At 37.0% G+C, this 25,491-nt stretch overlaps 3 protein-coding genes across 6 annotated transcripts in view; 1 reads left to right on the top strand and 2 right to left on the bottom strand.

Annotated features, from left to right (window-relative positions):
- Window positions 1–1,825: 1,825 nt before the first annotated feature.
- On the bottom strand, window positions 1,826–14,318 carry LOC132112893 (tubulin epsilon and delta complex protein 1-like). The gene is made up of 8 exons (XM_059520609.1): window positions 14,050–14,318; window positions 13,809–13,899; window positions 13,518–13,729; window positions 9,722–9,898; window positions 9,535–9,624; window positions 7,381–7,467; window positions 4,735–4,941; window positions 1,826–3,518 (listed from the first exon to the last, which is right to left on the bottom strand). Exons 1-8 carry the CDS (start codon window positions 14,179–14,181, stop codon window positions 3,156–3,158), a joined length of 1,359 nt encoding a protein of 452 aa, XP_059376592.1. The 5' UTR covers window positions 14,182–14,318; the 3' UTR covers window positions 1,826–3,155.
- Window positions 14,319–14,996: 678 nt separating this feature from the next.
- On the bottom strand, window positions 14,997–18,098 carry LOC132112897 (dynein axonemal light chain 1-like). Its single transcript, XM_059520618.1, has 8 exons — window positions 17,985–18,098; window positions 17,452–17,490; window positions 17,216–17,325; window positions 16,831–16,886; window positions 16,694–16,749; window positions 16,485–16,611; window positions 16,251–16,391; window positions 14,997–16,165 (listed from the first exon to the last, which is right to left on the bottom strand). The coding sequence occupies exons 1-8, from the start codon at window positions 17,985–17,987 to the stop codon at window positions 16,116–16,118; spliced, it is 582 nt and encodes a 193-aa protein (XP_059376601.1). The 5' UTR covers window positions 17,988–18,098; the 3' UTR covers window positions 14,997–16,115.
- fut8a (fucosyltransferase 8a (alpha (1,6) fucosyltransferase)) overlaps window positions 17,513–25,491 on the top strand; it is a 92,347-nt gene continuing 84,368 nt past the window's right edge. For 2 of the 4 annotated variants that reach the window (XM_059520612.1, XM_059520610.1), the window contains exon 1: window positions 20,134–20,290. The gene's annotated coding sequence lies outside the window, so the exon portion shown is untranslated. Of the gene's footprint in view, window positions 17,532–20,133; window positions 20,291–25,491 lie in introns of those variants that run through there. The other 2 variants (XM_059520611.1, XM_059520613.1) reach the window with 2 other exon arrangements.

The raw sequence follows: 25,491 nt of genomic DNA on the forward strand, positions 1-25,491 counted from the left end.
TCGCACACACACTGTTCAAGATCTCAGAGTAAACTCGAAGTTATGCCCTCTCGACCCACTGGCCCCTGCTCGCCACACACAGCAAAGAGAAGAGACACAATTTAGCCAATTAAAAAGACATATTCCAAGGCAATTCTTGCAAAACGCTCCGTAGTTCTGCACTGTGGGTACTTAGCAAGGTCCCATCGTACATCACGGTCCTCAAGGGTAAAGCGGTCTGCTCTACCTCCGTGAAGGATGGCTCAAGTCTCTTCCTCTCTCTTTCCAGCGAGTACTTTTCGAAGGCATCACTGCAACACCTTCTCTAATGGCCTCCTGTCAAAATGAGCAGCGGCGGAGTGTGCAGCAGTGCCGTACTGACCCTGTCGCCATCCATTAGGCACCGTGCCTTTGGAAACACTGTCTGTCTGTGCCACATTCTCATTTGTGACACTACGGTACCATGCTTATCCCCCAATGGAAGCTGGCGTTTTGTAATAAGTAAAGAGTGCTGGGACTGGCTTGGATGAGTACTGGAGGAATGACTTTGGAGCTCGGGGACAGGTCTAATCAGGCTTCTGACTGAGAGGACTAGCAGACAGCAGTGATTTTGGGTCTACATCTGCAGCACATTAACGCAATAACAGCATGAGCTCTCACACAGACAGCCAACTGTGATTTCTGGGTTGCCACACTGAGTAGTTCCTTTGATAACAGACATACATACAGTGGTTATTGGAGAAACTATTAAAGACTGTTCTTAATCATAATACAATTTATTTACATGAGGCAAGGGACTTTATTTAATATCCAAATGGTAAATAATTTACAAATCCCGACCACCTGATCGCGTTATAATTCGTAAGAATTTGAGCACAACGTTTACAAATGAATGTTTTGTATGTTTGGATATACGCTGAAACTAACAAGATGGAATGGTATGGGAAATTGTTGTTTTTGATTAAATAATGATTAAATGATAATCGAGTTTTTTAAGTTTTGGATAAAATGAATGCAGCACCTGACATTGAAGAGAATATAGTGACATTTTTGTCAAATCAAGTGAACATGTTAAATAAATGGAATGAACAAATGTAATTACATTAAAATCAATTATTTATTCCAATACTTAAATATTCTATTAACCAAAAAGTATTTATAAACATCTGTGCATCCCTAAAGTTGATCATATGTAAAATGCTTCTATAAATACATTGTTTACATGCATTTTAAAATATACAATTGTGCTTATGGATATTTAGAAGCCTTTGTATTAAGCAGGGTTATTATCATTGAAACTAAAACCATAAACACATTTTCACTTTAAATAAAATAACGAAAAAAAAAAAAATAATAATATATATATATATATATATATATATATAAACCTTGCCATGATAGCATTTCTCATTTTCATTTAGTTTCTTGAACTACCAAAATAACTAAAACTAAATAACAAAAAAAAATGAAAAATTATACATACATAATGGAAAAAAAAAACCTTTAAAAACTTAAATTAAACCTTAAATATATATATATTTTTTAAAAATCTAATTAGAAATATTAACAAACTATAATAGTAAATCAGTGATACTAAAATAACAACTAAATGCTTTAAACAATCATTGTTTAATACGATGTCAATAAGCTGGCAAACTCTGGAAAATTCCGATTTGGAAGATTTTCATTTGTTTCTAAGCTGACTGATAAAAACTAACAAACAACAACAACAAAGAAAAAAAAAACCCTGTGTGCACTTAATCAGGGGAGTGGTGTACAAATCAGCCAATCGGATTAGAACATTTAGTGTTTTTGTCAAACAACAAATAAGTAGTTCACTTCATCATTATTTTAAATTGTTTATTTAAAGACCATAGTATAAAATACAGAGTTGATAAATAGGTGAAACTACATTTTCATTTCGCAATCAGCATGCAAAAAAAAAGCAGGTTCAGTTTTTAAACTCTATTTGCAGAGCAACTCCTGCAACAATTCTGCTATGCAACACCACCTTACACATGAAGTGTGAAAACTGCAACCTATTAATATCGATGCCAAGGAGAAAATGCGTCGCTTAGACCTGTTTCACACATCTGCAGCATCTAATTATTGAAATATTCATCAGAGAGCTCCAGGTAGAGAGGAACCCACCCACACCAGTTCTTGGCTTGACAATGGTTGACCCTCTTGATAATAGCATAATTATAACCTTGAATTCCAGCTACATGAGTCTTAGGTCATTTAGGGCACACATCAAACATCAGGGAAATGGACCCGCCGAGTCTGTGTGTTTGCATTCCCTCAGCTGTAAACAGCAATTCTTGCCTAGATAAGAAGGCCGAAGGTAATGGAGAGAAAATCCTTTAGAAATCGTCATGCTCTGTACAGCATCTAGATTAGGATTTCTGTTTATAATCCTAATGAAATTCGGTGTTGGAAATGACTTTCTTAATCAGCTAATACAGCAGCCTTTGCCAGCTTCTTTAGTTGGCCCAACAGCTCATGTTATCTCACACACCTAGTTTGTTTACAGCTTTCCAAATGTTATCGAGACCACACCAATTGGCTGATAGTAACTGACTTGGCCTTGAAAGGCAAAATCATCTCATGTTATGAACCGCTCAGTAAAACTGGGCTCAGATCTCTGCAAGGTTTGATTTTTTTTCCCAAACTTCGATCCTAACTTTCACAGGTTTTGGAAAGCAACTAAAAGAATGACCTACTTTGAAAACTGCAGGCTGTTCTGCAAGCGGCATGCATTAAAAAAATGATTTCAAATGTCTTCCATTTTCTCTAGCACACCGCAAAGTACACGGAAGTACAGAGGTCAGCCATTTGCTTGAGTCTGAGTTATTGGAGTTGTTTTTCAGAGTGTGGCTTGATGCATTTCAGTGGTCAAAATAATATTTTTCAGTGCAAGTATTGAAGTATAGATGATAAATGCCCTTGAAGTTTCTTTCTTTTCTTTTTTTCCCCCATGCACAGACATTCACATTGCGGCAGTCTTTTTAAATACATAACTGATAATAAACCATTCTCTAATTCATAATGTCCAGACGTTAAGAGTTTTAATTCCACTGAATAAGCGAAAAACTAATATGTTCACCTTATTCGGGGACTCAAAATGCAGTCTTTATGTCAGAATCCCAGTGCATACAGTGACACAAAAAGTGTGTTTATCTCTCAAGTGGTGGGATGAGAACAATACCTTCCATTGTGCTGGCCTGTCTCTGCATTTCCACTCTCATATTTTGCCTCAATCGTTCCAGCTGCCACTGCAGTACAGCCTCTCTCTCCCTCAGCTCATTCAGAGCCGTCGATGCCTGGAGCTTCCCAGCTGTCACTGCCAGGCCGGGTTCTCCGGTGTGGAACCTGTGAGGTGGCTTTGTGGGCTGTGGATCCTGGAGACATGGCAAAAAGCCTCTTGATGTGATTGCAGAGGTGTTAGTAAGACGTAGACCCTCTAAATAGCCTGAAACCTTCCTCTCCACCTCCATTCTCTGACTTTCAGAGAGCCAAGAAGCCCCTTGACGTCGCCCCTAATGAGAACAAGAGCTTGCTAAGACTACTGATTTCAGCAGACTGGAATACTGATCAAACATCAAATGGATACTAATATCAAAAAGAAAGGTATTGTGGAAACCCGGATAAACAAGTACGTGGGAGTAGAAATGTCAGTGTATATCTCTTACATCACTAGGAGTGTGTTAAGAATTGATGTGAAGAAATTTCATTCTCAGACACTATGGCAGGCGGTCATGTATTGTAACAGGTTAGATCTACCACATCACAAGGACCACCTAATTATCCACTGAACCAACCACATTGAATATTCATACAATGAAGTGTAATTTCTTCAGGCAAAAAAAAAAAAGAATTCAATGATGAGATGAACTAGTTTTTATAATTCTTTTAGCACTATTCTCCCTTATTATAAGAGATATTAAAATACCTCTCAATCTGCTGGAAGAACCTTTGAACCGGTAATAAAAATTCCACAAGCACAGAACAAATGTGGAATCGGTGCCTATGGAAATCCGAAGAAAAGGAATACTTATTATGATGATTATTATTATTAAAAGTATAGTTCACCCAAAAATGAAAATTCTGTCATTAATTACTCACCCCCATGTTGTTCCAAACCCAAAAGACCTTAATTCATCTTCGGAACACAAGAGCTTTCTGACCGTCCATTGACAGCAAGGGAACTACCACGTTCAAGGCCCAGAAAGGTACCAAGAACAAGAACCATAATTTTATGAAATGACAAGAATACTTTTTGCAAAAAAAAAAAACTAAGCAAAAACAAAAATAACCTTGTGTTCCAAATATGAACAAAGATCTTACAGGTTTGGAATGCCATGAGGCTAAGTAATGACAGAATATTCATTTTTGGGGGAACAATCCCTCTAATTTAATGATGGCCATTAAGGTCATTAACTATTATTAATAAAAATATATACCCTACTATTATTATTAATTACCACAATAATTATAAGTATAATGAGCATAGAAAATTAGCATAATAATAAATACTTAAAAAAATAATAATAATTCATATTTTCTCCTTTTATGCATTCATATTTTTGTTTTGCCAATATTCTGTGTAAAATAAAACTACTTCAACATTAAAATAGAAAAGGTAACAAGAAATACTTTATAAACTTCAAGCAGACCAATCCTGACCTGATTATAAGTTGAAGCCTTCCCGTCAGCACTTATGCGGGTAAATCTCACCTGCTGGGCGGTCATTACCTGTGGGGTGAGTGTGAGAGTGGACTGCTCTATTCTTCTGGCCCTCGGTTCTGTCTGCAGCCTTAGTAACATCTTGTCAAGTTGTCTGACTGCTCTCCTGGTCTCGTCGCTGTGGGGACACCTCACCGTGACAGCCCGCTCCCCTGGTGGCCAATCGACAGGCCCCTCCTCAGACACATCGGCGAGAGAGCTGTCGATCACACTGTCCTGCAGAGACAAAGGCATAAGTGCAAGAGGTCTGTCACGCACCCCTTCTGAGACAATTGAGATGCATTGTGCTCAAGCCATGCCAAATTAGCTAGATCTGCAAAAAGAATTACAGTCTTTGGATTAATTTACTAAAGAGCTATAAGAAGACTTAGTTTGCTGCTGGTTCTCATTTACAGTCAGAACATGCATAATGTGTAGCTTTTTTTTTTGGCCAGGTTTCTCTTTAATGTGCAATCAATCACAATTGAACTTGCTTTTTATTTTTTATTTTATTTTTTTTTTTCTGAGGAAAATGAGTGATTCTTAGCTATGCAAAAACAAAGACCTGCAATATTATGTTGATTTTGTTTTGAAACAAACTAAACTGTGCAACAGTGCTAAGCCAGTTTCTACTGAAAATCCCATAGGGATTTTAAAAAGACTCAGTTATACGTCATGAAACAAACCAACATTACAAACTTTGATGTAAAGCAAAAAAGTACAAAACAAAAATACAAAGATACAATACTGTGTAAATAAAGATACAATAAAATGCCATGAAGATCTGTGAATGTCATAAATCCCATTAAAAACAAAAGAGAAACTTCAAGTTGTTTATGTTGTATATAGAAATTTCAGTTTTATTGCAAATGTGCATATGAATACAATCATTCAATTTGAGACTGTAGGGACATAATATTATATTATGTAATTTGCAGTGCTTCATGGAAGTGGGTGGTCACTGAAGAGCTTTTTTGTTTTTGTTTTTTGAAGAGCACAATTTGCTCATAGTGTTTCTCTGATTGGTCGAGATTTCTTTTCAGAGTCACAAGGAAAAAAACTGTTAAACCTCAATTCCTCTACAGAAAAAATTATTGGGATTTTTACCTGCAGAACCAGCTGTTGCATTGTTTTGTTCACTTTCACAAAGTGACATTTCAAAAGGACCAAAATTTATTCATAAAAGTGACGTGTACAAAACTTTCTACTCCCTCATCTTAACATTTCAGTATGAGGTATGTTGTTGTATGGAAAACTAGTCCCAGATTGTGATTGTTGCATTCATATAAGAAAGACCAAACTAATTGTAAAAACACAATTTGGGGGTTTTACGCATGTCTGAACAAGTGACAAATTTGCTTAAGAATAATACTCCACGTAAAAGCCTTTTCACACCAAGAATAATATCTACACTGTATTAAAACATTTATTAAAACTTTAAAGTTATAGTTATCATAAAAGTTATCCTCTTCTGTGTGGCCTCAATGAGTTTAGAATAAACTAATAACTCTACATATGAGCAATAATAACAGCAAGCACCACTGACTGCTTTCTTGTTTAAACAGTTGTGCTACAAAATGTCCCAAATAACTCTGTAAAATTGTTTTTGGTAGATGATCCAGTTCGCTCAAAGTCAGACTCTGCACGAGCACTTGTAGAGAAAATCAATTCTTTAAGAACCTGTGCTAATCAACAGCGGCTCAACCAACAGCTGAAGCTTAAGAGCCGCTTCCATCAATCTTGTGTGGACAGTGACAAAACAACCCTGCCCAAATAGCTCTCCATCCACAAAATGTTTGGCTTTCATCAAGGACTATAGATTTCCCATTGATGCAGTGGGCATGCTATTTGATTTCCATTCCCCTTCTTCCTGTTCTTTGGACCGGGGAACTTTTGTCTGCGTTTCAAAAGTCTAAATTGAATTTCTCACTAAAAGGCTCCAAAAATTGAATTAACGGGGTTTAAAGTATTTCCACAACTCAATTTGATAGAGCTTATTGTAACTATTTGAAACCTCACAATGCCCTTTATTCTGATTGTGCGTCTTATATCGACTTATATCGAGGCTCAACATAAAAGAACCGTAAGAAAAAGTAATCATTTCAATAGTATGATGTGCTGGAAGTAGGAAAACAAAAAGCCTTCCTCCATTTGTCCAACTCAAAGACACCCGTGAGCTCACCGCTCTAACTGAATAGCAGTTAAAACATTCCTTTTCATTTCAAAATGCACACTTGCGAGTGAAAAATGAAACCCCTGCCAAGTGCTCAGGACCCACTTCTGCTAGCCGGGGAATTCTTTACAACTTCATTTCAAATTGGAGAGGTGCCAGTGAGAGTGAGGGCTCTTGTCTGGCAGATTCAGAGTCCTGGAGTGCCAGAGCATCACTGTGAGTGACAACTCAAAGCTGGCCAAGGTTACTGTGGGCAGACTGGCAGTCTGGCTCTCAAACAACAGTAGGGTAATGTACATATTAGATTTAGCATCATTGGTAACTTTTCAGAGTAAACTAATTCGGTCATGCTGACAATCACACTCATTGAACTGGATGAACCGGCCATGCATAAATACCTGGGGCTGAACAGCAATGTGACAGCGTGAACAAACAGAATATTTGATAAAGGAGCATGAGTTTGAATCTCAAATTCATTCCTGCGTGGAAAACAGCAGACGTACCATCCAACACCAGAATAAAGGTTCGTGGAGTTTCCAATCCAGATATGCCTCCAGAATTCCATTGAACGCTTTTATCTGCTCCAGTTCCTGAAATAAAAAGTAACAAAAAAATCTGGATTACACGCGAAGAAGCTCTGTTGTTTTTAAAACAAAAACCCCAGTGGCCCTGCAGTGCAAGAACAGTTTTGTGCACCCTTGGCAGCCGCTTTGATCTGTACTCGTGGGCAATTTTTTTCCTTTAGGAGCTCAGCTAATACCTCAAATCTCTGCGGTTAGACAGAAGCACTCCAGGGACTTAGGCTGATAACTCTTCTCAGCACCCCACACAGGCTGAAGGGCAATGGGGAAGGAGAGAGATCCCTGAGCTGCCCACCGGAACTTACACGGCTTGAGAAGAGTGATCTATTAGCCTGTGTCTGAACACATCCCACACTGTATACCTCACATAGTAAAGTCTGACAGGCCAAGGAGTGGAGAAAGCTGAAGAATACCTGGAGAAAGCTATTACTTAAGAAACAGGACACCCCCGACCCTGATGTATGCGATTTATAATCTGCAATCTTTCATCATCATGGGTGCTGGGCTCTGCTGCTGGGTGGTTTTGAGCCAATTACCTGAGCCATACATGATTAATTACTGTGAAGTTACACACAAAAATGATGTCATGACAACACAGATTGGCTGATGAAACCATAAGAATGTGCACAGCCCCAAACCCTTCACTAGCGACTACAATGACCAATGAGCCCTACAAGAGAACTGGACATTGGTTATGTATCTAATATAATAGAGCAAAGTCATTAAGTTGCCAAATGATGAGTTAGTTGGCCAATTTCATGCCCGCTCCATGTGTTACTATTCATGAGTGTAAGAATAAAATGGCATGAGCTTTAATCAACTACACAATCCATCCATTCTTATAACCATCCATTCCCACTGATCAATTAAAATGCAGATTCAACATGTCGTCTGCATAATCACTTTTTGTTAAATGAGTTAATTTTTTTATTATATATATTATTAATAAACATATAATTATAAACTTAGCATTTAACAATTTTAATTCATAAAAATACACTACCATTTAAAGGTTTGGGGTTGGTAAGACTGCATTTATTTGCATAAAATATGGTAAAACCAATAATATAATGAAATATTATTACATTTTAAAATTACATTTACTGTACATGTTTTTAAATACTAAAGAACAGCATTTATTGGAAAAATTCATTTATTTGAGTTATAAATATTATAAATATATTATTATTTATAAAAGTTAGAAATCTATTGTCATTTCAGATCAATTTAATACATCCTTGCTGTGTTTATGTAGCAAATAACTGGAAAACATACCATGACTGGGTTTACTAGATTAGAAGTAGGTTTTACTGCATTTTACTTTTTGAACTAAAAATTCTGAGTGTGCTGACTACAATGACTGTTCCAAATAATTTCTTTGATAGGAAAAAACAATACCGGACCAGGATCTAAAAAGCACTCATAATATCTATTTTTCACTATCTTTCTTACACTTGTTCTTTTTCACACTTTTGTTATACACTTTTAAACAACCTATCTAGCAAAAACAGCCCCTTCGTTAGATGTCAGGAGGGAGACTTTTTCCCAGAGATAAAATACTCTTACAAACCCTCTAAAGAGCAGGGGAAAGAGGAAGGGAACAGGAGAGCGTGGGCCTTTTGACTTTAAAGATCAGTATCCAAACTCTTCAAACAAGCAGTATTTCCCACCTTATTAATCTGTCACACCAAAGCACGGGGCGGCAGGTACATAGAGGTGGATGCATCATTACAACCTTCTCCAGAATAAGCCACGGAATGAAACACATTGACAGCTGCATGCAATCATTCGCCGATTCAAATGAGCTTGTTACCTAGCTTACGGCAGTTATTATCGAACGCTGATCACCACAAGCTCTGATGACGGATAGAAGCACTTACCATACACCAAAGGAATACAAATGCAACAAGAAATCTCTGGAGAGAATCTAAATTAGTAAAGGAGTCACTTGTCATGTAATAACAATGATCAGGGGCCGAACTCATAACGCTTGCACAGTGTTTAATGCACAAATCTTGAGACCTACATGATCTCATGCCAATATTTCATTAAAATGTTCAAGCATTTTCATGTCACCTTGTCAAGAGAAGTTGACGTTGTGTTGCTGTGATGGGAAGCAGTGGTGTGAGGCTGACAGACAGCAGAGGGGCGGATATTGGAGATAACCTAGAGAAAGAAAATACAGGATATTGCTATATTTCTGCATTTACATCTGAATCTGCTGTTTTCATCATTATTTTAGATTCTATTTTTAGTGACTTGCCCTATGGGTGAATCTGGACCTCTCCTCCTGGGCTGAGAGTAAGCTCTTCCACTGGAGCCTCAGTTTCCCATATTGCCACTGCAGTGCGTGTAGTACCTGGTCCTTCTTCACTGTGGTATCTGCTCCTGGTCCATGTGCTGCTACGTCAAGCTGTTCTGGTGTTAGACCCTGAGCGATCTTAGATGTTCACAAATGTGACATTAAAAATCATTACAGTGGCCATCAAGCATCATTCTAATACTGAAACAACATCTGGAGGGAAATGGTACAAACCCAACAATACAAAAGTAAAGATAAAGAAATCCTGCAGTAGATTAAGGTTTTATGATTTATCCCCTGGGGAGGCATGAACCCCAAGCTGGTTCCAGGGGAGACTTTAATTTTGCTTTGTTAAACCCATAAAACAGGAATTGCTACTTTGGGCTGTTGCCTTGAACAAATAATAATGTCTTGATCTTTTTTTGTAATTAACAGCTTAACACATGATTCATTTATGTAATTTTTCAGATGGTAATCATAGCAGTATATTAAATTACCTTTCAAAAAGTTTGGGGAATTTTTATTGTTTTTGAAAGAAGTTTCTTATGCTCACCAAGGCTACATTTATTTGATCAAAAATACAGAAAAACTTTATAAACTTTATTTTACTTTGTAAAATACTATTATAGTTTAATGTTTGTTTTCTACTTTAATATGTAGGCTAATTTATTCCTGTAATGGCAAAGCTGAATTTTCAGCAGTGTCGAATGATCCTTCAGAAATCATTCTAATATACTAAATAGGAGCTCAAGAAACACTAATGCATTTTTTTCAGGTTTCCCTGATGAAAATAAAGTTCAAAAGAGGAGCATTTATTTGAAATGTCTTTGTCACTTTTGATCATTTTAATTAATCCTTTCTACATGAAAAAAATGCAATACTCTCTCCTATTAAAAATATATAAATGTCCGTATTAAATAACAGAGTCTGTATTATTCAATCTACTTCAGAGTTTGCTACTCTTTGTTATACTGGGGCCATTAAGGATTTTATTCATGCAAATGATACATATATTAGTATTGTTAGAGTTAATAAAATCCTTATTAACACTAATGATACTAATACATACAAAAACGAGAAGGGACACATTTCTTTAATGATAGGTCAAGACAGCACATAAGACAAAAATATATATACATAAGATGAACAGAAGAGAAGTGAAACCAGAAACTTAAGTCAGTAGTGCTTGCCAAACTCACTCACAAAATGAGTGCCAGGGTGTTGCTATGTCATTGCTGTGGTGTTCTGTGTCGTTTATAGTATATTTGCTCCAAACAAAAGAGCCCACCTTTAAGTCTCTAATATTCTGGGCCCGGTTCCCCGATAACGTTCACTCTTAGCGTGCTAAGAAGACATCGAAAGATATATCTTACCAAAGTTGTTGATGTTTCTAAGTGTGTTCCCCGAAGTGTCCCTTAGGAAGCTTCTTAGCACGCTGCCTCTTACGTCCGACGTTACAAGAGCGCTGTCCAAAGTGAGGGTGCTGAATTAGTTGGCATCGATTGCTCATGAATCGATTTTCCACTTTACGCGAAGGTGCAATACAGCGTTAAGAAAGACAACACGTTCTATGCAAATGAAACATTCCTCAAATTATTACAGTAACATTTATTTTAACATAGTTTAAGTTATCAGTAAAATATAGACTATAAATTAAATTATCAAAGGGTCAGTAATGTTCACACGATATGTTGTGACGGTAAGACAAACCGGGTATCCCTCGCTAATCATCCATCCCGTTGTGCCACTTTGCCGCTTCTTGACATGGGTTTAACGACTTAAAAAAATTATATAATACACTTTTATATTAATGGCAAGGTACTTTACAATTAGAATTGATTGGCAAGCAACTGCAGTTACTTCTGTTTAATGCGGTATTGATTGCAATTGGTTTATGTTTTTAATAAAAAGCAACCTATCTACAATGAACAGAGAGAGAGAGAGAGAGTGTTAGATACAAAATATGCTGGGGAAGCAACGTAAAAAAGGGCACCAAGCCTCTCGTCAGAGGAACTTGAAGTGTTGCTGGACCTTGCCACCAGGTCAGATATCACACCCCTATGGTCCACTATAACCTGCACGTTTATGGCCGCGTCTTCCTTTCGCGATAAGTAGCCTACGCCTGATCATTCACTGATGGATTGGCAATAGGGATGAGTGCCATCCACCAGGATGCAATCCCCGGCATGGCGCAGAAGGGCGTTGGTGACAGTGTGGACGCACTTCAACACGGAGGTCTTGATTAGGCTGTAGCCCTCTCCCACAACCTCGATGAATCTCTCTGTAGCAAAAAGAAAAAGTAGCGCTGGGCTTCAGGGCTTAAAGCAGAATTCCGCCGCGTTAGCCTGGTCAGCGCAGGTCTGGGAAGGTCCAGCTGCTCCACAATGAGTTGTCTTGGGAGGGGATTTTTTTTAATATAGCCACGTCAGGCAAAATGTCAAAAGGGCTTAAGTTTTGCCGAATAAAAAAACTGACATGGACTAAACGGCTCCGAGTCCGGCTCCGTCTTTGATTCAATACAAGAACACGTTGGATCGCTGCCATAGTTGGTCGCTTACTGGACACCACCATGCTTACCCATTTAAAGATCTTAGCCATTTAGAGCCAAATTGTTTGCCAGATTTTAATTATCAAAAAAATGATTGCCAATTCGCTTTAATTACATTACGAAAAAGCCTAGGCTAATTACCACCTTATTAGTTCTTTAACCACATAAAGTCAACTTCATAAATAGGCCTGTATCCATTGCGAACATAATTTATTATGAGTCTTAAAAAATAACAGAAAATCATTGTTGAGCCACAAAATTGTCAACATACCATAGTTTGACTTGTACTTCGCTGCGCTGGTTTCTAAAGACTGCTGTACAGTAGCGTCATGAGCTCAAACAATGCTAAGAGAGAGCTACGAATGGTCCAGACCAACCTTACGAAAGTGTGACTTACAAAAGATATACTTAGCGTACGAACGTGTCGGGAACCGTGCCATAAGGTTAAGAGAGAGGCTAAGGAATAGGTTAAGAACTACTTAGCGATAAGAACGTTTTGGGGAACCGGGCCCTGGTTCTTAGATAGGACTTGGATCAATCCTATCTAAGCTTATGGTTGTTTTTTCCACTCTTTTATCATAAAACAATCGCAAATTCTAAATTAGAATGCTTCAAATCTTAATAGCATACTTCTACTCAACACAAAGCACTTGGCATATTACTCATGCCTGTAGAACAAACAGCGTAGGATGAGTTATATGCTAATCTAATGTATATTAGGTATGAGTAACAGTGATGCTTGTCTTAGCAAGCACCACTACTGAAACAGAAACTGACACTTTGAACGCCTCCATTAGATTAAAGTTTAAGGATTTAACCAATTAGACTTTCAAAAAGCCTGAAACAGCGTTAAAATTGATCCTAAAAGCAAACAGGATTTTATTTATGTGTTTTATTCATGATTGCTTTTTTATTAGAAAGTCAATTAGATTAGTCAGCCAAGAGCAATTCGAACAACAAGTTAACAGTTTAGTATCTTGTGTAATGTTCTTGAGAGGCTGCTGATAGTTTTTTTTTTTTATTTATTTAAAAATAAGAATAAGTAGTAGAAAGTCAATGTTCTGACCATGTGCACAATTGTGCATAAAATACAGTTATCCTGCTCTCTGCTGGCCTTACATAAAATAACACTTGACATCAATAGGGAAAAGAAAGGGATAAAATTAATAATCTGTTCCTTGCTTGGATAACCAAAACTAAAGGTCTCACCATTGGTGCAGATGAGAGAGTGTCTAATTGATGAACCTTCTCAGCCAGCAGGAAGTCCAGTAGATTCCCTGATGACAACACCCATCCGAATGCCAAGAGCTGATCTCGGCTCCCCACTTCTTCAATGTGACTGGGGGGCTGGGGCCCCACCACCCAAGGGGGCCCATAGCCACAGTGACACAGAGCACTCCTCACAAACAGCAGCTGCACATCTGCAAGCACAGCACTGTGGGTTGTAAAAACAATAATGCATTACACATGGACTGCAGTTGTTTGTAATGATCAATTTACCAAAATCTTGGTCTTTAGAGTCGCGGCACGCACAATCCAGAGCAAAAACTCTCTGCAGAAGCCCACTTAACAAACTCCACATGTCCACTGCCTGAAAACAAAACACATATTGAGCACACTAAGTAGGGATAATCTAGCTAATGATGACTTATCTATCAAATTATCCTGAATCACATTAGAGAGGGAGAGAGGGAGGGAGAAGTGGTACCATTATAGTACTAAGGTACAATGATCATCTTACCGCATCTTTTCTGTTGAATTTAGCTCTCCTGAATGCCTCAGCTGTCGGTATCGACTCGACGCTTAATGCAGATAGTAACTTACAGAGAGAAGAAATAACTTCCTTCACTTTAACACTCTTTTCGCGCGACATTTTACAAGTAACGTTAGTATGTTTACAACGTCAATAGTTGTTAGGCAACAGACACTTCCTAGTTGAGCGTCATTCAGGCCGTATTGATTATTGTTGATTTGGCGCTCTACATGATTGACGTAAATCCTGACCAATAGGAATTGTAGACAGCCCACCTCGATACGTCATACTGCATGGACTTGATTTTACTCGATTTGTTTTTTATCTTTATTTATTTTTTATTTTTTTTTATGTTGTATATTTATCTATGTTATGTTGTGGTAATATATTTAAAATGAAAAAAAAAATACATTCACAAATCAGTAATGAACTGAAAAATGAAAATGCAATAATAATTATGACAGGTCATATACTGCTGGGGGGTAAAGTCAGATTAATTAGTAATTAATCCAGTAATTAAAGAAAGGAAGATTGTGTGGTTTCACTTTGTAAAGAACTTTACTGCCACCTACTGTTTACGACTCGACGCTCACCCCTAAATAAAGACATATTTTGCTTACATTTTACAATACCAATAACATTTGTTAACATTAACACAATATAAGTTCATTTTAATTTCAACATCAACTAATACATTTTTTGAGATTAAAAGTTGTATCCGTTAACATTAACCAACGCACTCTGAACTAACATGAACATGAACACATTCCACTAACGTTAACAAAGGTTGGGCCTAATAAATGCTGTAAAAATATTCATAATTCTTAGTTCGTGTTAGTTCATGCATTAACTAATGTTAACAAATGAGATCTTATTGTAAAGTGTTACCACACATTCAAAGCAATGGTAATAATAATAATGAATGGTAATATAACTTGAGCAGAGGACAAACTAGTTTATTGTTTTCTTCTGAAACACAGTAAACAAAAACATGTAGAGGGATCAAAAACAATAAAACATGCATAAAATTGTAAATATACATTTTAAATCACATGTACAAAATTGTTAACAAGAAACAAATTCAGACAACTTTTTAATTACAGTATTAGTTATGGTGCCTTTATTCGGCCACAGTACATTTAACTTACTTTATGGAGTCATGCTACAAAGTGTTAAATTGCTCTCATTGTGCAACTTGTTTTAAATACAACACATACAATGTAATGTGTTAACAATACACTTAGTGATGAAACTGTACTATTAACTGCAAATTAGTTTGTCCAAACAAATTTATTACAAAAAGTATGCCACTTACAAAAGTTATTTAATTAAAAATTAAAATCTTGCAATTATTATTCAACTTCAGATTGAACTTTTAAAGTAGCCTCCTAATAGAGACATACTAAAACATAGCATCACCAATTGAAACAATTATAAGCCCATGTCACAAACTTAATAAATCATTCCAATTCTGTAGTTGCTTCAATGTCACTGGCTTGTATTTACTGTTACAATCTAACATGTTATTGATCTCCCTGAAAAGTTTTGTTAATATATAAAAATTTTAATATGTCCTTCACGCGGTAACTTCAGTGGTTATTCAAATCGAAAATATTATTTTTACTGAATTTATCGAAAGTTATGCTAAATTATTTAATATTATAGTGGTGTTCATTTTAATTCTTCATAGTTATTTTTAAGCACAGGTTAGATTAGGTAGAAATAGTTCTTTAAAGTAACAATGGCCATTTTTTTTTACAGTGTAAGTAATGAGTATCATCCAATCTGTCTTTCTGCAAAACCCTTACATTATGATTGTATATCACCGCTTGTACTAAGGCTAACAAAACGCATCAAGTGTGTGCTTTTCAAATCTATTCAAAGTGTTAAAGCTCAAGAAAATGGATTTAGCTTTTTTGGCTTCATTCCATATAAATAAACCTAATAAAAAAAAATAAATAAATAGAAATATTGCACAGACTTCTAATAGTTAAAATGCTGGTGTTTGAACAATAAAAAAATGCACCAACTTCTGAATATTTAAAGGAATTGCATTAGCTCTCCCCTTCACCTTCATCCTCTTCTTGTTTGATAACGGGGTTTCCTAAAAATGAAAATTATGAGGAATCATCAAAGGTAATTTTTGCACCCGTGTTTTATTTTTTGTTTAACTAACATATGCTGCTTACCATCTAGCTTTTTAAGCTTGGGAAGCCTCTTAGTAGCTTCCTCTATCCAGTTACCATCTGCAGAATACTTTTCTTCTAATGGGTTCCCCACAAAGACGAGGTCCACCAATGCTGGAAGATCTGCCAGCTTCTGAAACTCCCCTAAAGAAACAAACAATCTCATAAAATGCTCATTCTTGATGTACCATGACTAAGCTGCTACTGGTCTCTCAGTAACCTAGCTTCCATGCTCACCCCACTCCTTGACCAAGTTGTTAGACATATACAAGACTTTGAGTTTCTTCATGACGTGAATTCCCTTCAGTTTTTCTATGAGGTTATAAGAGATCCACAGCTCTTCCAGAGTATCACCTACTGCTTCCTGTGGGGGACAGAAGAGGAGTTAGAAGGAAGCAGATGTCCACTTCTTTACGATATAATTAATGTTCTTCTTCTTTACTTACAAGTCCATTAAGGTTTTTGATGCTATTCCGCCCCAAGGACAATATCTTAAGGTTCTCTAGGAGAAAAAATTTAAATAAACTGTTCAGCAATCATGACAAATGCACTTGACAGAAATGCATTTAAAGAGTTTACTTACTTAGACCATTCAAGTTGGCAATTTTTTCAATACAGTTTGTAGACAAGGATAATCTCCTAGGTAGGTCAAAACATACAATGAAAGTATATTAGAAAATTATTAAATCTGACAAATACTGACATTGTTTTTTTTGTTTTTTTTAACACTTCATTTTAAGGTGTCCTTGTTACATGTACTTACTATTATAATAACAATAAATTATGCATAATTACATGCAAGTAACCCTAAATCAAGCTCTAATCTCTAACCATAAAGTAGTAAGTACATGTAGTTAATTAATATTACTCAGCACTTAAATGTATAATTACACACTGTAACAAGGACACCTTAAATTAAAGTGAAACCGAAAATGAACTAAAAATTGGATCTGTGTATTTAGACTCACTCGCAGTTGACAAGATTAGAGAGAGTTGCGTCCATTTTTTCAATGGGAGGTATCTGACCATAAAGCTTTACTGCTGTTGCCTCGCTCGCTTTTTCCCCCGTTTTCTCCTCCTTAGATAACAAAATGAAATCAATTTTGATAATCTGACTGACAGAGAGCAGAGCTTACATGTTTACTAGTAATGTTTAATGAGTTAAAAGTTTTGGAAAAGTTCATCTACAAACTAAATGTTTTACCCATTTCACCAGGGCCTCTTTAATAGTTGTTGCTTTTGCCTGAAAATACACATAATACACTCGTGATGACTAACAGAAAGGTAATATGATACTTTTGTGTATAATATGTATAATAACATGCATTTTTCTCTAACGTTATATCTCTATGAATATTCTACTGCACGTTAGAGTAAAATCATCCGCTTCAACGTTCAATAATAATAGAGTTGCTAAGCTCGCTATCCTTTTGACATTACGTTGACATCTTCTGTATCCTATATGTAGCCCCTTTAAGACTTAATAAACCAAAACCTCTGTAAATTTAAAACCTAATTTGCTAATGTCTAAAAGCTAGCGAGGTGGCTAAATGTTTATCTGCTGCAAACCGCCAGACACAAGTGAAGAACACTGATGCAGCTTCTTTTCCAGCCAGAGTAATGACCTCGTTTTGTTATAAAACAAACAACTTATTTCCTGATTTTGAACAATGCATTTTAACCCAGTAACATAACATAATAATGTGTATTTAAAGCAGAAATACGATGGGAACTCACCATGTTGTTCTTTACGGTTGCTATGGAACTGCCCCGCCGCAAAGCGCGTGCGCAAAGTGATGCTTCTGAGTGGCACGAGTCGCGTATCCGCGTGACAACACAAACATCATGCTGATAGCACAGGGAAAGAAAATAGGCAACCAAGAGAACGGTGAGAGCGACAAACAGAAAGACAGACAGACAGACAGACAGACAGACAGACAAGATAGATAGATAGATAGATAGATAGATAGATAGATAGATAGATAGATAGATAGATAGATAGATAGATAGATAGATAGATAGATAGATAGATAGATAGATACATAGATAGACACAATAGCTTAATTTAATGTTACTATTCCACTTAAACTAAATAATATCACACAATGTTATATCATATTATTATTTTTTATATTTTTATTTTTTGCTTTTTATAGTTGTCGACTTTTGAAGGATACTAAAGTCTCTTGAACAAAGCCATATCTCACAATGCTATTTTCACTTTTTATAAGATACAGGCCTGTATATTTTATTGTATAGTCATTCCGTACACTTCCATTTTAATACTTGATAATACTAGTGTATATGCACTGGTCCAGATCTGTTAAACCTAGTGAGAGGTTCATGGTGTGATTCCGCAGTCAGACCACTGGGTGGGAGTGATGTAACAATAATTAAGTTAAACTACCCTCGATTTAGTGTGTGTGTGCGTGTGTGTACCTTCATAACCATATTTTGTGGACAAATTTGTACCCAGAATTGAGCTAAACCTGACACAGTCTTCAGAAGTCTCCCTTTGGGGGACGTCCTCATTTGTAAAACTGGTATAAAAATAAACAAAGTTATTTTATTTTATTATTATTATTATTTTTTTTTGTTAATTGTAAAAATGCAAAAAGTTTTCTGTAAGTGGTAAGTTTAGGGTTTATGGTTGGTGTAGTGCGATAGAATATACAGTTTATACAGTATGAAAACCATTACGCCTATGGAATGTCCCCATTTAGATAGCTAAGTAAACGCGTGTGTGTGTGTGTGTGTGTGTGTGTGTGTGTGTGTGTGTATTCTTCTAGATGCCTTTAATAACAGTCCAATATGGAACCCATTTCGACCAGAAAAAAATTAAAAATGAATCATAGTTTAGTAAACTATAATATAAAACCCTTTACAAACAAACAAACAATTACTTCACTAACCATAGTATAACCATGGTGTCTGTAGTAAAGCTGCGGTTATACAAAAACATGGTTACTACACTTTTATTATAATAAAATGGTTAACTGACATAATGGCCAAAAATCCTAATTATAAAAAAGTCAAAATTATGAGATAATTGTGACAAAAATGCAACCTTAATTTTATTTTCTCATACTTTCAGCCTTTATCTCACAACTGTGACGTCTCTTAACTGTTACTTTTTGTCTTATAATTATGACTTTGTGTTCCATAGTTTAGACTCTTTATTTTATAATTATGATGTTTTATGTCATGCAGTAATTATGATTTTCAAAGCATTGATGTTTTTTCTTATGTGGTAGAAATAGGTTTCCATTGAGCAAGAGGTCTATAACACTGGCCTGCCAGGCTCTAAAACTCTAAAATTCTTAACTCGTTGTTTTGTTTTAAATGTTAAAACAATAGTATTCTGCATCAATAAGTAAATGTACAATTGCTATGATGATCACAAAACAAGCCAAGAGTTTCAATAAAATATTGAGTAAAACACAAATGCAAACATGCATGTGTGTAAAAGTATAAAAAATGCTACAAAAATGTTAGCTATAAACTGCAAACAAGAATTCAGTGTCCAGTAGGCTACAATATGTTCAGAGTGGAAACACTGAACATCAGATTTTCGAGCCTGCATGTTAGACTGGACGTTTATAAGAAATGTAATATGTATTAATCTGAAATACCCTTAGAGTGTCTTACATTTGCATAATAGTGGGCTTTTTATTATTCTTTTCTAATACAATCCCACACGACCGGTCGCTTTAAATTGCTTTGACTGCAGTCTCATTAGTGAAACGACTATTTGTCACATTTGTACGGAGAAAATCAGTCGCATTACGCTGGCAAAACCATGAATAATGAGATCCAAGAAATTGTATTCAGTGCCGAGGAGCACTTGTATCGTGTTTATCTGACACACGCATGCGCAGTGCAGCCCAGTGACAGCCGAGCAGCCTCCTCAAGAGCCCAGCAGCGACAATTCAGACAGCAGCAGTCAGTCTCCCCAGTTCCTGTTTCCGCCACGACTCGCCTAGCATCCCTTTCGTTAAAACATTCGCGCTGTGGAGATACAAGTACGCCAGTGCCAAATCAAGGTAAGTGTGTCGCCGTTACATACGACCGCGTTATGTTAAGGAAATCGACGTTTTTCTCACCTGCGAGTTCGCTCCATCCCGGCCTGTTGCTAGCTTCCTCGACCGCTGAACGACAAAAATAACGGTCAGCTTTGCAGCTCGAGCGTATTGTGTTTTCGCGCCGTGATAGCGAAGTATGCTCTGGTCAGACAGTTATTCTGTGGGTATCACGACCACGGCACACTGTATAATGTCTTTATGTACTAGAAAGAGATGAAGACGATTGTGAATGATAATAGCAGTGCCAAACATAGGAAGACTACTTTCAGTGAATCCACACCATATAGCGCAAAACGAAACTGTTCACGAATACACCAGACGAGATTATTAATAAATGGTTTGTATCAAGAAATGAATAATGCCCGGAATGTGAGTCAGACATTTAGCGGGAATAACAACAGCAGTAGCGTGTCCATTTTAATGTGGGTAGAAAGAGAAAGGCAAGTTAACATCAAGTCGCTGCAGAAATCGGAGTGTTTACTTTTAGACCCTTGTAAAGAAGTCAGCGAGTTACTGAACACTGCGAAATGATGTTTAAAGAAGCAGTTCACCCAAAATAAAATTCAGTTAACTTCATTTTGTTGTTTTAAGCCTGTATGAATGTAGTTTCCATCAAATGACTGAATGGGGAAAGAAAATGTCAAGCCTGTGAACTGTAATAAATGTGTCATAAAAGTAGTCTGCATATCTCGTACGCTATTTTCAAAGTGGTTTTGTGCTTAAAGATGTCAATTTTATATGGAACAAAATGGAATTTGAGTGGTTGTTTACAAAATCTTGACACCCACCTTGATCACTGTGAGAGAAGAAATGATTTGTATATCAGAAATATGTTTGAGTCATATCTTTTCAATGAATCAGTTGAACCAAAGATAACAAATATGTTCCTCTTAAAAAGCAATTACATGACTTGAGAATATTTGGAATACAGTGCAATAAATCAAGTAGATTACTTTTATGGAAGTTTTACACACCCTTTTTTTTTTTACCCTTCATTGGAATTACATGTAAATATGCAGCTGACAGAATCCTTAAAGTTTGCCTCTCTGATTTGGAATAGCTATTTAATTTTGTGGTGAACTATCCTTTTAAAAATCATGACGTGTGGGCGCTAGTAGCCTTGTGGGCAGTGCGCTAACTTATACCTATGTTACGCTTCGGGTGTCCCAAGAGTCCCAGACTTGCAAACTGTCCCTATCCTGCAAAAAATAAATAAAAAATAAAATAAAATGTGAAGGCAATAAACCTTACTGCAACAATACAAGTCATTATTATGATGATGACTGTTTTTCCCAATGCAGTTCCTACAAGTATTTTCACTATTCTAACTGTCAAAGGTTATGCTTCTCAACTGCACTTGGATCAGTTTGATTTCTTATTAGCTAAAGTGAGCTGCCTAACTAGAAGGCATATATGTGGAAATCACAGCACAGGGATTATTTGTCTCCGCCAGTGCTTTTCCTTACTTAATCCACTCCTATCACATCCATTAGACACACTTCAGGATCGACACCATTAATTATCATCTTATGACTATTTGGCTTCACTCTTTCAAGTCTACTATGTGGTTTTATCTCCCGTCATGTCATCTGCTGTTTTAATCGATGCACTGGAAACATTTCCCACTCTTAAGAGCCTTGTAAAATCAATGTCTTCTACAGATGTACGGTCATAATGCCCAGTCCCTGCTCTTCCAAGCATACACCGATAACGAGCTTTCATAGTCAAGTGTGTTATCACATCTACTTGGACTTGTGTGCATTGTCTCAACATTCATACATCTTTAATAATACTTTTTGCATTGAAGCTTATCTCGCTTGACTTGGAATTAATTAAATATGCCATGATAATTGATACCTCCAGAAGCTTAGGTTTCTGGATAGAAATGATGAGATTTTATTCCTCTCAAGTCGGATGGTCATTATCAAAAAATTAACGAAATCTGTCCTGGGTCAGTTGATTTGCATTACCGTTTGGCCTTAGAGCAGCAAAAAATACAACAATATGAACATTTTATTTCACACATCTGTAAATACTGTATATTAACATATGCTATAAATGGCAGGTTTCAGACTAGCACTTTTCAATTGTATACTGGAGAATATGTTTGTCAAGTAACCTGTAAAGTGGCTAACAAATAATGACTGAATCAGTCTGACTATATTATATGAAACCAAGAAAATTCATTTTCATGGGTCAGGTAAAAGTCACTCCTACACGTTTCACATTTTACAGTGTAGTCAGACAAACTGAGAGAATGAATTCAACACTCCTCTGCTATGTTTACTTGCCAGGGTCCTTAGAGCAGTCTTAGCCAATGGCAGTCCCTGTAACTTCCCTAAGGGGCGGTTCATTTAGCTAGAGGCCTTTTTTAGGGAATCACTCTAAAACAAATCCACAAATAGAGTTTTAAACATGTTTTGTCAGTTAATGTAAAATGTGGTTACATCTAAATTAATTTAATATGACAGAATCAAATGCATTATGTAACAATATAAAGGTCTGCACTAAGTTTCACCAACTTAAGTCATTTTTTAAGGGTTAGATCAGGTACAAACAGCTAAGGTGGCAATTACTGTATGCTTCCTTTTTCAGTGCAGTATCAAATTTCATGCTGGTCTCTGAATAGATACCAGTTTTAAACAGAGAAGTGAATACATCTGTTCACATTTTCATATTTAGACAAAGGAAATTGGTTATAAAGTTCATATGTCAGGGTGTGATGTGGCCTTATCTTGCTCAAGTTAACCATAAGTGAAGTTTATCTTTACTCCAGTATTTTATTAGCATTAAAATTGATGTAAGTTTTTGATGTTGTATAATCATCTCTTTTGTTGAAAGTTTGCTTTTAATTTAAATTTTGTTCAGTCTATCGCAACTGACAGGTGATCCCTAAATATGCATTAAATTTGTCATAGGCCCCGGGAGTCTCGTTGCAGCTCCGTGTTTTGCACTGACTCACTCTGCTCACACAATTATGGTTGTGAAACATTAACTTAAAAACATAATATGTGGTTATGAGATTTCCATAATGTGTCGCTTCACATTCCCATGTGATCAAATGCTACCTTTGCTTATAAAGGGTTGTTCTGTGTTATTTAAATTTAGGACACTGATGCAGTGACTACAGATGTTGCCATAGTCACATGAACATGTAACAGCACACTTTAAGCCCAGCAGAAATCCATTGTAGGCATGTCTGTCTTGTCACATTTGTCATATTTGAGTAATGAACTGAGAAATCTAATAATGCCCTCGATAGATAATCGTCTCCTGGGGTGAATTATGAAGAAGAATTATTAATCCAGGAAAAGACGTTCTGGTTTATGCTCATTTTATTGAGATTGAATGGAGGAGTAATAGAGTGCAGGGCTTTGCTACTTTCTTAACATACATTCGCCCCATGCTGTGAAGTGAAGGTCAGGACGGGGGCTGTAATAAAGCTCAAAATCACGGATCAGACAGGAGTGAAGGGAATCTCATTTCCCTCCCCCGCTCCCCATGCTCATCTCTTCTGTTCTGCCAATATCAGGTGACTACTCTTGGCTGAGTTTCCATAGCAATATGGGCATTGGGCGGGGATAAAGAGGTTCTGATCAGTTTTAATGATAGTGTAGTCTGCCTCTCTGAGCAGGAGATGGAAAGTCTCTCCCAATAGGTTTTGATTAGAACGGCAGAGAGGTGTGGGATTGGGCAGCAGGGACTAGCGTGTACAAGTGCAGGTGTGTGTGTTTGCATGAGATGGATGATGTGATGAAGCGAGTAGCTGCGTTGGGGTGGGATAATCACATGGATGAAATCTCTGGCAGGGATCCTAATGGCAGACCATGTAGCTTTCCACATGATGAACATTTGCACTCTTTCCCCATTCTAGTTCTGCAGCATTGGGCAGCAAGAAAGAACGACCCAGCCATTGTCTTTACTAACTCTGTCTTTCCCAGGACAAGGAGGACCATGAGTCATTCTTCAGAGCCCTTTGGAGATTGTAATAGTCTGTATGTGTATGCATGCTTGTGTGTTTTGCTGGTAGGTTCTTGGCTGACTGCTTTTGCAACTTCAGACTTGACAGTGGCCAACGACAGGGAGCTGTTTCATCGGCTATAAATACCACACTGCAATGTGGAGCACCGCTCTGGCAGCTGCAGGGGAACTGCTCCGCCATCGCTCACACATGAGGACAGGAAGGGTCAGAATTACACCAAGCACAGACCTTGATTGACCCCTGACATGTTTTGTGCAAACGTATGGTCTGAATGATTAAATGGGAATATTTGCCCTGGAAGCCGTGCATTTGCAGCCATCATAGACAATGATTACCTACCACAGGGCTTCATTTGAACCAGGGGAAATTTGTTGCACATGACACCACTTTTCTTCCTGAGTTCCCCATGCCCTTGCCATTGCAGACAGCTAAATGTGAGTGTTTGTGACAAATCCACGTCTGCAAAGGCAGTTGGTAGACTTTCTCAGAACATGGGGTAAATAGTCCTCAACAAACTGAACTGAGACCCTTGTTTAGAGTTGAGAACTTGAGTTGAGGCACGCAATTTGCATAATAATTATGTCCTCTGCTTTAGCTACTTGCACAAAATAAGGCCAAGGTTACTTTAATTCAGAAGAAGGGGAAAAACTAGCAACAGAAATAGACAGTAACTCTCTTGCATAGTATCTAGGTACTTTTCCACAATGTCCTTGCTCTGTGACTGTCTGAATTGCAAGAAAGTCGAAAGCCGTGTTTCCACCGCAGGAACTTTACCCAGGAACTAGGGACTTTGGGACAGTACTCGGTGTGTTTCTACCGCAGGAACCAGGAACTAATAAAGTTCCGGGTAAAATAATGCCCCTCAGAAAGTTCCTGCTACGAGGTAGTACTTTTTCAGTTCCGGAACTTTTGGGGCGGGACTTGGGTGCTAAACATGCTGATTGGTTGAGTTCACGCAGTACTGTGATTTCAGCCACCATTTATTCAGATCATTTTCAAAATATTACTGTTATTGTGTCATGAAATGTAATTTTAAAAGTATTTCAGGCAAGAATGTAGTTGTTTAAAACTCAAATATGTGGTTTGTTCATAAAGACAGCGCCTATTTAAAAATGTGTTTCACCGATTTCGGAGACGGTCAGCTCTACGCGATCAGCGGGAGCTCAGTAATCATGTATCC

This window comes from Carassius carassius, chromosome 32 (assembly GCF_963082965.1).
Source record: "Carassius carassius chromosome 32, fCarCar2.1, whole genome shotgun sequence".
Lineage (NCBI taxonomy): Eukaryota > Metazoa > Chordata > Actinopteri > Cypriniformes > Cyprinidae > Carassius > Carassius carassius.